This window comes from Anastrepha ludens, chromosome 6 (assembly GCF_028408465.1).
Source record: "Anastrepha ludens isolate Willacy chromosome 6, idAnaLude1.1, whole genome shotgun sequence".
Taxonomy (NCBI): Eukaryota; Metazoa; Arthropoda; class Insecta; order Diptera; family Tephritidae; genus Anastrepha; species Anastrepha ludens.
The window spans coordinates 45,606,283-45,619,471 of NC_071502.1; the positions used below are offsets into that span (position 1 = coordinate 45,606,283).

The 13,189-nt window shown below is 38.2% G+C and overlaps 1 protein-coding gene across 1 annotated transcript in view; it reads left to right on the forward strand.

Moving 5' to 3' along the window:
- The window catches only part of LOC128867031 (atrial natriuretic peptide receptor 1), a 34,485-nt gene extending 22,230 nt beyond the window's left edge, over positions 1–12,255 (forward strand). The window contains exons 6-16 of the mRNA XM_054108123.1: positions 665–774; positions 853–1,038; positions 1,204–1,460; positions 2,142–2,257; positions 5,472–5,550; positions 5,627–5,747; positions 5,823–6,348; positions 6,407–6,734; positions 6,824–7,163; positions 7,217–7,487; positions 11,693–12,255. Coding sequence (XP_053964098.1) covers positions 665–774; positions 853–1,038; positions 1,204–1,460; positions 2,142–2,257; positions 5,472–5,550; positions 5,627–5,747; positions 5,823–6,348; positions 6,407–6,734; positions 6,824–7,163; positions 7,217–7,487; positions 11,693–11,913 — 2,555 coding nt within the window. The 3' untranslated portion in view covers positions 11,914–12,255. The remainder of the gene's footprint in view (positions 1–664; positions 775–852; positions 1,039–1,203; positions 1,461–2,141; positions 2,258–5,471; positions 5,551–5,626; positions 5,748–5,822; positions 6,349–6,406; positions 6,735–6,823; positions 7,164–7,216; positions 7,488–11,692) is intronic.
- Positions 12,256–13,189: the final 934 nt, after the last annotated feature.

Consider the following 13,189-nt stretch of genomic DNA (forward strand, 5'->3'; position numbering starts at 1 on the left):
CTCTCTTACGGAACTATCCGGTGTTGGGATAAAACCTATCCTACGCTTAATAAGAGAGTCCAATTGGCTCCATGAACTCTAATATTAAGGTTCCTGTGTTACACAGTGGTATCACAACGGACCTACATGATCTAAGTGAGTTTGCCTACTCTAAGCCGACTGCCACAAAAACCTAACCTAACCTATCCAAGGGTAGTAGATTTACAAGGTTTGCTCTTTAGTTATGACGATCTTCGGCTATCACGTCACAAAGGAGATTCGGCAACCGAATTCTGCACGATCATCTTACATGTATTCACACACTCGTCCAATCAGTCGTTGCTCAGATGGCAACGAATGACATTGTGTTGAATTTTTTTCGTATATCACCAACATACCTCAGATTTTTTGTAAACACTTCGCCCGTTTCATCAGCCAATCAGGTGATTCTGTCAAATTCGCTCACAGTCGAATAACGGTCTGTTAAAGAGCACACTTCTTCACTACAAATCTTTTCACCCTGACAAATCTTTTCACTTTGACAGAAATAAATTCCTACATACACATTTCTCTATGCTCATCTCTGCATTACTACAATTAAAAATTGTCTTCAAATAAATATTTGTAAATACATATCAGAAAAAAAAAATTTTAATTTAAGTTTATGTTTGGTTTTTAATTTTAGTGGTAATTTTATCGTTGCGTGGCATTTTAGTGCGCAAATTTATGCTCGCCGCTTATACATTGGGCATGACGAATGGCGATTGGGTATTCCTGGATGTGGAGATATTTCAGGTATCACTTTGCTATACTCCTTTTTGGTTTTACTTATGTTTTCATTTTTTGTTTGCTTCCACACCGCCGCTACTGTAGAGCTCATATTGGGGTGATCACGACTGGGAAATGGGCGATGCACTTGATAGCCACGCCCGCAAGGCATATGAAGCATTACTGCGCGTTTCTCTTCTCCAACCAACAAATCCACAATATCAAGGGTTTGCAGATAAAGTGCGCGCAATGGCTAAAACGTATAATTACACCTTCAGCGAAGGTGAAGAAGTGCGTATCTATTTTTAGTAAATTCAGTATTTTTTTTATTTATAAGTATCTCACCATTTGCAATCACTTAACGACAGAACTTAAATTATTTTTTATATAAGTAGTAGTTTCTCATTTCCAAACTGTTTCATTTAATATTTTCTTTGTTTTCTCCAATTTCTTGAGGTCAATTTTTTTATTGGCGCTTTCTATGATGGCGTCTACTTGCTCGGCATGGCCTTCAATGAAACTCTTACCGAAGGCGGAAATATCCGTGATGGCATGGCTATAACACGCCGCATGTGGAATCGCAATTTCCATGGCATAACCGGTCATGTACGCATAGACGACAATGGTGACCGTGATGCTGACTACTCCATTTCAGATTTGGATCCGATAAATGGAAAATTTGAGGTGGTGGCACATTATTATGGACTGCATCGGTAGGTGAAAAGGTGTATTTATGTGCTATATGTATACAGGGTCCGGCACTCGAAGTGTAACCAACTAAAAAGGCCATAAATTTAGTTTGGAAAATTACTTTTATGCAATTCAAAGTAAAAAATGTGTGAAAATAATACAAAATTAAGAATCAATTTACTTTTGCTCGATATGACCACCTTTTGTCTTGACTATGACCTTAAGATGGTCCAGACTTGCAGGTATTTTGACCCACTCACGGAGAATGGCTTTTTTCAGTGACTCGAGACTGATTAACCTTTTAGTTCGGACTTTGCTCCCCAACATGGCCCAAAGAGAATAATCCATCGGATTCGCGTTTGGTGAATTTGAGAGCCATTGTGTGGACGTTATGAAGTTCGGAATGTGGTTTTATAGCCATTCTTGGTTGACTCGAGCTTTGTGAGACGTTGCCGAGTCCTGTTGAAAGGTCCGTGATCTTTGGACGGTTGTTGGCTCCTGGTGGCCAATCGATGACTCACATTCTCGTATGAACGGTCGGTCAAATAAACCCTATCGTTTTGGGAGTTTGCGAATTGCTCACTTTGAAAAATTTTCTCGTCAGAAAACATAGGTGCGCGAGCGGTCTGAAGTTGATTACACTTCGAGTTCCGGACCCTGTATTTTGAATGTACGTATATACTTTTATGTGATATATTTTTCAGCGAGTATTCTGCGGTCGATGGCAAAAAAATCCATTGGCCTGGCGGACGTGAAGGTCCACCGCCAGACGTGCCACGCTGTGGGTTTTTGGGCAATGCACCGGAGTGTCATGGCAATGGTGAGTTGGTGTGCCATATATGTGTGAATGTAGATTACAAGGTACGTACGGTATTTCCAGACGAGTTAGAAGTAAAACTAATTAGCTTTAATTTGTAACAAAATTTAGTGAAATTTCACGAATTTTTTGCACAACATTAACTTATTACATATCTATAAAACCATTCAATAAAATTTCCGTTCCTCGATCCTGGTCCGAAAACGATTGCATACCCGAATTAAATGCTCCTTGTTTATATTGGCCATAACGGCATTAATCTTGGCCTTCAGAGAAGAAATGGTATATATATGAGGATGCTTATTGCTTTCGCTCTCAACAAAGCCCCATACGTAGTAATCCAGGGGATTAAGGTCTGAGGAATTAGGCGGCCATAAGTTCGGGGTTATGTGGTCATGCAAATTTTCAGCCAACCCATCCTATTCCGCCATCGCTTTGTATGAAGAAGCAGAGTCTTGCTGTAAGATATATGGACTGTTACCGTACACTATCAATCGAGGGTTTCTATACTGTCTCTAAAACCTTGATATATGCAGCAGAATTCACTCGAAACACTTGAGAAAAGAAGTGTGGTGGCATAAGATGTTCTTTGTTGTTTACAACACCTAAAACCATAAGGAGACTTTATATGCATGTCAACAGGAACCTCTGTGGGGTTGGGTTTTGGTCTTAGTCAAAAATTTTTCGTCAGAAAAAAAATCAAAAAAATTGCTTGCTCATAGTAAGGTATACATAAACAAGCTATAAGACAGACTCGTATTATTATTCCATACATGTTTACTCATTATCATCTTCACTATGCATCCCGCTTCTTATCACTAGAACGCTCTATGCGAGTTTTCCATTTTTCGCATCACTGTGGAAAGTTTTGTTCTGTGAACTCCTTTAGCAGCTTGTTATAAGCTCGGTTGTGACTCCTTTTTGTTTTCCTTTTAATGCAGATTGTACCTTAGGAAAGGGATAAAGGTTAGCAAGGCTCGGCAAAGAAGCTGGATGACTTCACACTGAGATGCTGTACAAACTTACACTTGACTGGAAATCTTTTGCGAAGAGCATTCTATCGCAAGCGCCTTACCCCATGCTTACCATAATACTCCACGTCTACTATTTGGACTGGAAGACAGGAATTCAAATTGATTATGGCTTTATTTGTGAGCTAAGTTCTTGACAATATGCATGTAAGAGCACACAATTTTAAGCGCACCTTGGTTTCGCTGGTAGTGATTCAAGCGATCCGAGCAATTTGTTATGACTCGGTCTCGGATCTTGATCTCAAGCTAGTTCAAAGTGATTGGCTTTTCAGCGTGGACTAAGTATTTTATGTAGCTACGGAGAAAATAATCGAGGCCTGTCAAGTGGCATTATCGCGATGGTCAATTGAGGAGAGTCGCCTACACGACTACGAACGTGGTTTCGCTTGTATAGCTTATAGTATAATCTAGTTGGGACCTCAACTCAGGCATATCAATGTCGTCAAGCACTTCTGCTTCTTCTTAGCATCACAGTCCGTGGTGAACAGTTGCTTCATTCACAAACTTTCGCCACCCGTCTCTATCTAAGACTACTTCCTTCCACCGCCGCACGTTCAGCTTTGCAAGGCCATCTTCAACGTCTTCGATCCATCTCTTTCTGGGACGCCTCATCTTCGGCCTTCAACAGGGCGCAATTCATCTACCTTTCGAGTTGGACTTCCCTTGGGCATTGTAAACACGTAGCCAAGCCATCTTATCCTCTGAGATTTTATAAATCTTATAACAGCCTCCTGTTTTGCTAAAAGTTCCAGCTCATGATTATATCTTATTCGATTAGTACGGTCCTGCAGCCTTATTGGTCCATAAATTTTTCGTAAAATTTTTCTTTCGAAAACCATTAGCTGATTAATGTCAATGGTTTGTAGCGTCCATAGTTTACAACCGTAGATAAGCACAGGGCAGATCAAGATTTTGTATATCCTTAATTTTTAGTCGCGAGATAATAATTTGGACTTATGCCATTTCAAATTAGAGTAATCAGATTTATTTGCTGCTAAAACTCTGTCATTAATTTCAATGACATATCCTTATTGGCTGATATTTTGATACCCAAATAGGGAAATTCTTGCACATTCTCGAATACATAATTTCCGATCAGCAGGTCATCATGTCTTAAACCGGAGCTGGACGAAACCATAAGCTTCGTTTTTTCTGTATTAGTTATTAGCCTGGTAGTTCGTACTTTCTTTCTAGTTTTTCAAACGCACTCTATCTTTCACTCCTGCTTTACCCCATGATTGGTATTTCATCTGCATATGTAGGTATGCACAAAGCTGGAACGGCTTGTTGTATAAAGTCCCATTTCAAGGCCAAAGTCGTCAAGCACTGGTGACAGAAAATCGGTTAACATTACTTTGTTCGAGGGCCATTGATGGTTGCGGTGGCTTCCTTCTCAGTTTGAGAGGAATAACGTCCAACGACGCCGTCACGCCATAAATCTTTGTTGATGCATTGATGCTTGGTTTAACACTTGTGGATTGTATTCCATCCAATACTGGCAATTTTTTCTTTTTTTATCTAAAAATCTGAAAAGGGTATCTTACTTGGAAAACGTTTTTGAATGCATGGATTGCATATAGATGTAATATATGTATCTACTTAGGGAAATTCTTCTTATGTGATAGAAAAAGTTTTCTAAATCCCCTTTGCAGAACATGGCAAACCTCCCAGTATATTTCTGCCATGCAAAAGCTCTTCACAAAAAACCATTTGCGGTTCGGAGTTGGCTTAAAATTGTTAGTCCTTCCATTTGTGGAACAACATCTAGACGCATGCCACAAATTGGAGGAGGAGTTCGGCCGAATACTTAACAGAAGTGCACACGTCAATTTTTTTTTTTTTTTTTATGAGTCTTGCTCTTCTTGACTTATTGACATAGCCTCTTAGCCGAAAATGGGCTCAGTCCGAGAAATTTATAAATTTTAGACAAATCCGTATCTCCTTATTTACAACTGAGTCGGAATTTCGATAATATTTTTTTTAAAATTTCACACATTTGGCAAGCGTGAAGGGGTGCATGATGAAGCGACAAAGCATTATGAAATGGAAATGGAAAAACTATCATTGCTATCTGGGCACCGTATATAATAATTCTTAAAATATAGACATGGGTAGCCACATTTTTATTTAAGCCAACATTTTCTTCTATTTTTGTACGATAATTATTTCACTTTCTAATCGTTCAGAGTTGATCATCATGTATGGTACTTTTGCATTCGCCATTTTTATTGGATTTTCCTTCCTCGTGGTTTACCTGATGTGCAAGTAAGTTTCTGATATTTTTATAGATTCATTCCAATTCTTCATGTACTCTCTGTACACTTACTGTATCTCTCTCCAGACAAATGAAACTAAATAATGAATTAAACAATATGTCCTGGCGTGTGCGCCCAGATGAGGTACTACTAGAGGTGGGACGACTCTATGGCAGCAAAGTTGGTTTACAAAAACTCAATGTTGAGGTAGGTCATATGTATATTAAATTAATTATTTTCCAAATCTTTCAACTACAACACCCACATCTTTTTCTCATTCAGAACTTTTCGCTCCAACAGTACGATATCCATTCGGGTCGCGCCTCTATAGCAAGCTGTGCATCACTTCCGCTCACCCAGGTCTTCACCACAATTGGCATATTTAAAGGGGAGCGCGTCGCCATCAAGAAGATACACCGCAAAAAGGTCGACATCACACCAACGCTGTTGTGGGAAATCAAACAGGCGCGTGATGTTAGCCATGAGAATACAGTGCGCTTTGTGGGCGCTTGTATAGATTTGCCACGCCCAACCGTACTAATACTTACCGAATACTGTCCGAAGGGTAGTTTGAAAGATGTGCTGGAAAATGAGGCAATACAATTGGATTGGAATTTTCGTATGTCGCTCATACATGACATTGTCAAGGGCATGGCTTATCTGCATAACAGCGATGTCCAAGTGCATGGTAAATTGCGTTCCTGTAACTGCCTCATAGACGGCAGATTTGTATTGAAGATTTCAGATTTTGGTTTGCGTTCACTAACTACACCCTCGGAGTTTGTAAAGGACCAGAATTACTTTAACAGTGAGTGAAATATGGTGACATTATTTAAAATATTGATACTAAGCTTTAATTATTCAAGAGTTCCTTTGGATCGCACCGGAATTACTACCGTTGACGGTGCTACCCGGCAATCCAGCGACACAAAAGGGTGATGTTTACTCATTCGCAATCATATTGGAGGAAATTGTTGTACGCGGTGGACCATATGAAATGGCACGCCAGTTTATGGATTTTCAAACTATATTGAATCGAGTGGAGGCTCACGAAGTGCCACCATTTCGACCATTTGTTGGGCAACGCGATTGTCCGCCCGATGTTCTTGATTTAATGGAAAAATGTTGGGCTGATAATCCAGAAGACAGACCAGCATTTGCCACAATAAGGTCTTCGGTTCGTTTAATTATGAAGTAAGCGTCTTTTTACTATTTCCCACGTAATACTTTACGGCCCTAACCTTGATTTTTGCCCACTCTAATTCTCTCAATTGCAATTAAAGAGGTTTTTGTGAAAATTTAATGGATGATTTGCTGCGTCGTATGGAACAGTATGCCAACAACTTGGAGAGTTTAGTAGAGGAGAAGACCGAACAACTCAGCATGGAAAAACGTCGCACCGAGGAGCTACTCTATCAGGTTCTCCCTAGACCTGTAGCAACTCAGCTGCTTGCCGGTGAAATGGTGCAGCCGGAGCAATTTGAGTGTGTGACCATATATTTCAGCGATATTGTGGGTTTTACAGCGTTATGTGCGGAGAGCGGTCCCATGGAAGTGGTTGCTTTCCTCAACGATCTTTATAGCACATTCGATCGTATTATAGGTTTCTACGATGTGTATAAGGTAAAATTTGAAGCATGGCGAGGAATGTGTTTCATATCTATGTTTTTGCTTAGGTCGAAACAATTGGCGATGCTTACATGGTGGTTTCTGGCCTCCCCGAACGTAATGATGATCATGCACGTGAAATAGGTCTCATGGCACTCGCCATCTTGGATGCTGTAAAATCATTTACCATACGCCACAAACCGGATTATCAATTAAAAATAAGAATTGGCATACATGCGGGTCCAGTTTGTGCAGGTGTGGTTGGTCAAAAAATGCCACACTATTGTCTTTTCGGTGACACTGTGAATACGGCATCGCGCATGGAGTCAGCAGGGTTACGTAAGTACATACCTACTTATATGTTTTGTATTATAAATAAGGCGAGTTGTGCTGATTTTGCTTGAGGTGGCAAACTTCATGCTAAAACCGATCCTGTAACCCAAGAGTGCTAATTTCTTCTGTGGTAATATTCCGAATATTTAGAAACCATCTTTTTACAATACTTTCATGTCGGTTGGAGGAAAGCATTAGTACCTACTTAATTCGTTTTGGATGTTTAAAATTTGAGGCGTGCTACAGGTTAATTTTCTCGACTAAATTTAATGTATTGCCAAGCACCTAATATATATGAAAAGCAGAAACCCAAAATTCAACTTACTTTAATAAACACAAAAAAAGGAGCTGGCTTAATGCAAACTCGTTTTGTTGGTGTTGCTCCGTTTTGCTTTACTTCGAAAGCTCTTATAGCGAAATGGTAGCTTTGTCTCTGTCAGATTAATCGAGCGAAAAACGAAATAGCGGGTAATTGAAATTTCAAAGAACATTTTGCGATTTGAAACTTTGATCCTTCAACGGGTGACGTAAATTTGCCACCATAAACCTTCCTTTTATTTTTTGGCAGTTACCGATGCAAAGCAATGGTAGATTGTGCCAGCAACTTTAAATTCTAAGTAAGGTTACGGACTTGGAAATAAGCTATTTCTAGACCTGAGTATAATAAAAAAAACTTAAAATATTAAAAAAATGTAATAACTTTCAATGTTGAACATTTTGGTATAGAGTTTTTTAAAGTGAAATATCTTCGGTTCTTTTTAATTAATATTTTTATAAATTGTGTTTTTGATTGCAATTTTTTTAGTGGGCTTTAAATATTCTCTTTTTGAACAAATAAAAGTACTAATTATTTTTTTTTTATTTATTGCTAATTTTTTAGCAATATAAACAATTTTTTTTCTTAGGACAAATTAAAAAAAATTTTCATATCTGCAAAACACTCTCCCACAAATTTCTTTCTTATATTTTTTAATAATAGCTGAGACTATGCACTGTAGTCCCTGAGTTATATTTAAATCTGTTTAGCAAACTAGTGAAAAATATTAGGTGCGCAACTAAGTGCTTGCTGTTTTTTTGATGAAAATACAACTTTATTTTGAAAAAATGGTTACAAGTGAATCATTGAAAGTATTCCCCATTCCTGGCTACTACTTTTCCCCATCTTTCTGGTATATCTCGTATAACGTCGCGGTAAAACTGTTCGTCTTTTGAAGCTATCCACGGATCAAGCCATTTTTTGATATCTTCATATGAATGGAACTGCTGGTCAGCTAGACCATTGCCATCGATCGGAACAGGTGATCGGACGGCGCAATATATGGAGAATATATATGGAGAATATGGCGGGTGGGTAGGATTTCCCATTTCAGTATTTCCACGTAGGTTTTAACGGGTTTGGCAACGTGACGCCCAGCATTGTGATGCTGTAGAATCACTTTTTCATGCCTCTCCGCGTATTGCGACCGCTTCTCGCGCAGTGATCGGCTCAATCGCATCAACTGACGTCTTTGCCGATCCCCAGTGATGGTTTCGCTTAGTTTTAACATTTCATAATAAATAAAACCAACTTGGTCCCACCAAATACATAGCGTAACCTTCGCAGCGTAAATATTCGGCCGAGGGGGCGAGGTAGAAGCATGACCGGGCAGTCCCCATGACTTTCTTCTCTTTGGGTTGCTGTAATGAATCCATATTTCATCAGCCGTCACGATGCGATGAAGAAAACCCTTCCTTTTTGCCGCTGGAGCAATTGTTCACAGCCGAAAAAACGACGTTCAACATCCCTTGGTTTTAATTCATACTGTTGTAGCGAAGTGCTAGAGACGGCGTTTTTGGACGGCGTTCATAAAATTAATCATACAAGGATGGGCGGCCACGTTGAAGCCCGTTGCACGAGAGTAACAAATGATGTTCACGAGCCAATTTTGCAGACCTTGTTTTGCCGTAGTTATAAGAATTTTTTAAAATTTGGTGCCTTCTTTATTTATATTGTGATTATTTTGCTATTAAAGAGCAACGTATTGTTTATGGAAGGCGTGTTGTTACCAATTTTATGGGAATTTCCCCTTAAAACGTTATCTCATAAAATGTAACGCATCCGATCTAGCATATCTGACTAAGCTTTTGGAAACAGTTTTTTAATTAATTTTTAAATCATATAGTTTTTAGTTGACCAGTTTTCATAAGCCTTATATGCTTCATCCATCCTCACTAATTAAACCCCACATTCTATTTAGATTCTCACATGAATAAATTCTCTCATATGAAAAAATTGTGTTTCTTTGTTCACTCCCCTCGGGAGCATAAGGCCTCGACAAGACTCTTCCATCGTCCACGATTCTGTGCTGTTGTTTTTGCACCGTTCCATGAGATGTCGGCATCTGCTATATTAGTTCGCGCAACATCGACCTTCTCCAAGTGTTTTTTGGTTGACCACGGCCTCTGCTTCCTTGCGGGTTCCAGTCCAGTGCCATTCTCGTGATGCTATCTCGGGGTTTTCTCAACGTGTGAACTATCCATCGCCACTTTGTGCGTTTGATTTGCCTAAGGATGGGTTGCTCATTCGTTAATCTCCACAGTGCATCGTTACTGATGTGATGGTGTTTGGCCAGAATATTCTACAGATGATACGGAAGCATTTGTTGACGAAAGATTGTAGCCTCTGTGTGATGGTGTTAGAGACCAGCAATGCTTCGTTTAGTGCCCCTCGAAATTTGCGAACTCCCCCATACTGAATGCTGCCCTTGCTTTGTTTGCAGTTGACATTTTCATCTGCTCCACCATCTGCCGTGATGATGCAGCCGAGGTAGCAGAAGCTTTCGACAAATTCCACCGGGCAACCATCAATCAATATTTGTCTTGTGTTATTGTGGTTAACTCTCATAGCCTTGGTGTTGGCGATGTTGGCCTTCAGTCCGACAGTGCGTGCCAGCGCGACTAGTCTGTCCGCCTTCGCTTGCATGTCAGAGTGTTTGTGAGAGAGGAGGCAGATGCCTCAAGATGTCTGGTGAAACTCAAAACGATGCCTTTTTGTGCAGGGTTAGTTGGCTCATGGCATCATCAAGGAGGATGGCGAAGAGAAGGGGTGACAGGGGACAGATAACCTTGCCTTACGCCTGCGTTGATAGTGAATGGATCGCTGATATCGCCTTTGTGAAGCACTGCCAGTTCGGAGTTCTCGTAAAGGGCTTTGATGAGGCGAATTATCTTGGCGGGAACTCCCTTTCTACTGATTGGAGTGCTATCTATTTGCAATAAAACCCTGAAATGTTCACAATTTCGTTGTATTATTGAAATTTATCATTTATTCCTTAGTGCTATTAAAATTTTGAAAACATTTTGAAAACCTCCACTAAGCGAATTGTAAAATTTTCACATCTAAAAAAATCAGTCAGAAAGTCTTTTTTGCGTATCGTTTGATAGTGCCGACGCCTTCTTAAAGCCAATAAACCAAAATGTGTTAAAAATTGATATAATTAGTTTTCGAACTGTAACAAATCCAAAATCTCCCAATTGATTAGAGTTACGTTTCTCTGCAATAAAATTTTGAAGTGCTTGTCATCACTTTATATTTAAAATACAATATAAAATAATAAAAGTGTGTAATGCACTGTGTAATACTAAAGACACTAACACCCCAACTGTGGGCACTCATACATAATATGAAGATTGTAAGTGGCGTTATGCCTCAAATCATCAAATACATCTCTACATTTTATAAAATAAATTCTCAAAATATGTATGCACGCGAATAACTATGCACTAAAAGCCTCGATTTGCAGAGGGTTTTTTGTATTTTGAAGCTTATTTTTTCTGCAAGGCCAAAAATTATATAAATTAACAAAAAAAAAAACACTTCTATATATGAATCAAAATTTACTTAAAAATTACAAAATTAATTTTCAAAGTGCAATAAATCAATACTGACTTAACTGATTGGAGTGCTGTCTATTTGCAATAAAACCGTGAATTGTTCACAATCACTATTAAAATTTTGAAAACCTACACTAAGCGAAGGACATTGAAATGTTAAATTTTCACATCTAAAAAAATCAGTCAGAAAGTCTTTTTTTATTGTAAAAAATTAGTTACGAAACTATCGTCCTTCTTAGTATATCACAATTATTGTTGCATTTATTATTCACAATTAGGATACCAAATTGTTTGAAAGCAATAATAATCACATTTTCATGATATTTTCTCCAACGCAGCTCTAAAAATACACGTCTCCTCAGCAGCTAAGGCAATTTTCGACAAATTTGGCACTTTCCAAATGGAGTTACGCGGTGAAGTGGAGTTAAAAGGAAAAGGCACAGTCACCACATATTGGCTTTTGGGTTGCACTGAACCAGATCCACGACCCCCAACACCACAGAAGAATAACAATGGTGAGGTACCATTCCCCATACTCTTTCCAACTATTGGCAAATAGCGCTCGGCCGCTGAAGAATACGAGTACGAATGTATGGCTTCCGAAATTTGAGAAAAAAAAACGCTCAATTGTTACCTGCTCAAAATGTAGGCTTATACGAGTATTTATAGATCTTTAAGTATGTGTATGTATTCAAATATTTAGGTATTAGTATGCAAATGTTTTGTTTGCGTATAATTGTATTTACAGGATGGCATAATTGTAGTCCTACTCTAATAACATATTCATTCAACAAGGAGTACAAGTCTCTATGTACCTAAACTTTTGTATTATTGTGTAGTGAATGTATGTATATATTGCCTATTTATTAGTTTTATAAATGCATGAATGTATGTATACCTGTGTTTACAATAATCGCAGCGCAGATATAAACACAAAGTGTTAACTATTTATTAAATTTTCTTTGTGTTAATTTTTTAATTTCATTTCATTTTTTCTTGTTAATAACTTAGAGTTTCATGCTTTGCACAAAATTTGGCAAAATTCAACAAATTAACAGCAAAATACCAAACTTAAAACTTGCGAGCATTATTTATAAGGAAAAAATGCATAACACGTCAACAAAAAATGAAAGCAAATTAAGTTAAATTTAGAGCCACTTTAAATTTGCACGTTGGATTGGAAAGAAATTGAATAGGCTACAAAACTGCAGAAGAACAGAATTTTTCTAAATTTTTCTTTTTATTTTTATTTGTTTCCATAAAATATTACACTGCAATACGCAGTTTGATTGACAAGAGATGGAATGAGAGTGATATTAAAAGGAAAATACCTTCAAGCTCGTTTGACGAGTGACTAACAAACAATGACAAATACGATTAGTTGACGATTATCTGCATAGATTTTGCAAGATTGGTTGGTTTTTGACGGTTACACCGACTTTGGGTAGATTTATCTTTATTTGGGAGCCATCTAATCTGCGTTAAATATGTATCAATCATGGCCCTAAGTATTTCAGACTGGACTCATTATAGTATATTTAGATTACTTTTTGCAGCAGTGTCCCAAATATCAATTCCATATTTCCAGATCAGTGCAGTTGTCGTTCGATAAATAAGAACTTTATTTCCTATTTCAATTATTACAATCTTAAATCTCAGTAGGATTTTTTACCTAATTTGTTTTTTTTGTATGCCCCTGCCAGTTAAATTTTAGTCGATCGTAATACCCAGATATATTGCTTTGGTATCATTATGTACGTCAGAATTGCCAACCCTAAGTGGCTCGGTGGTTATCCTTCGGTTCGTGTAATTTACTTGCATTGTTTTATCTGTGT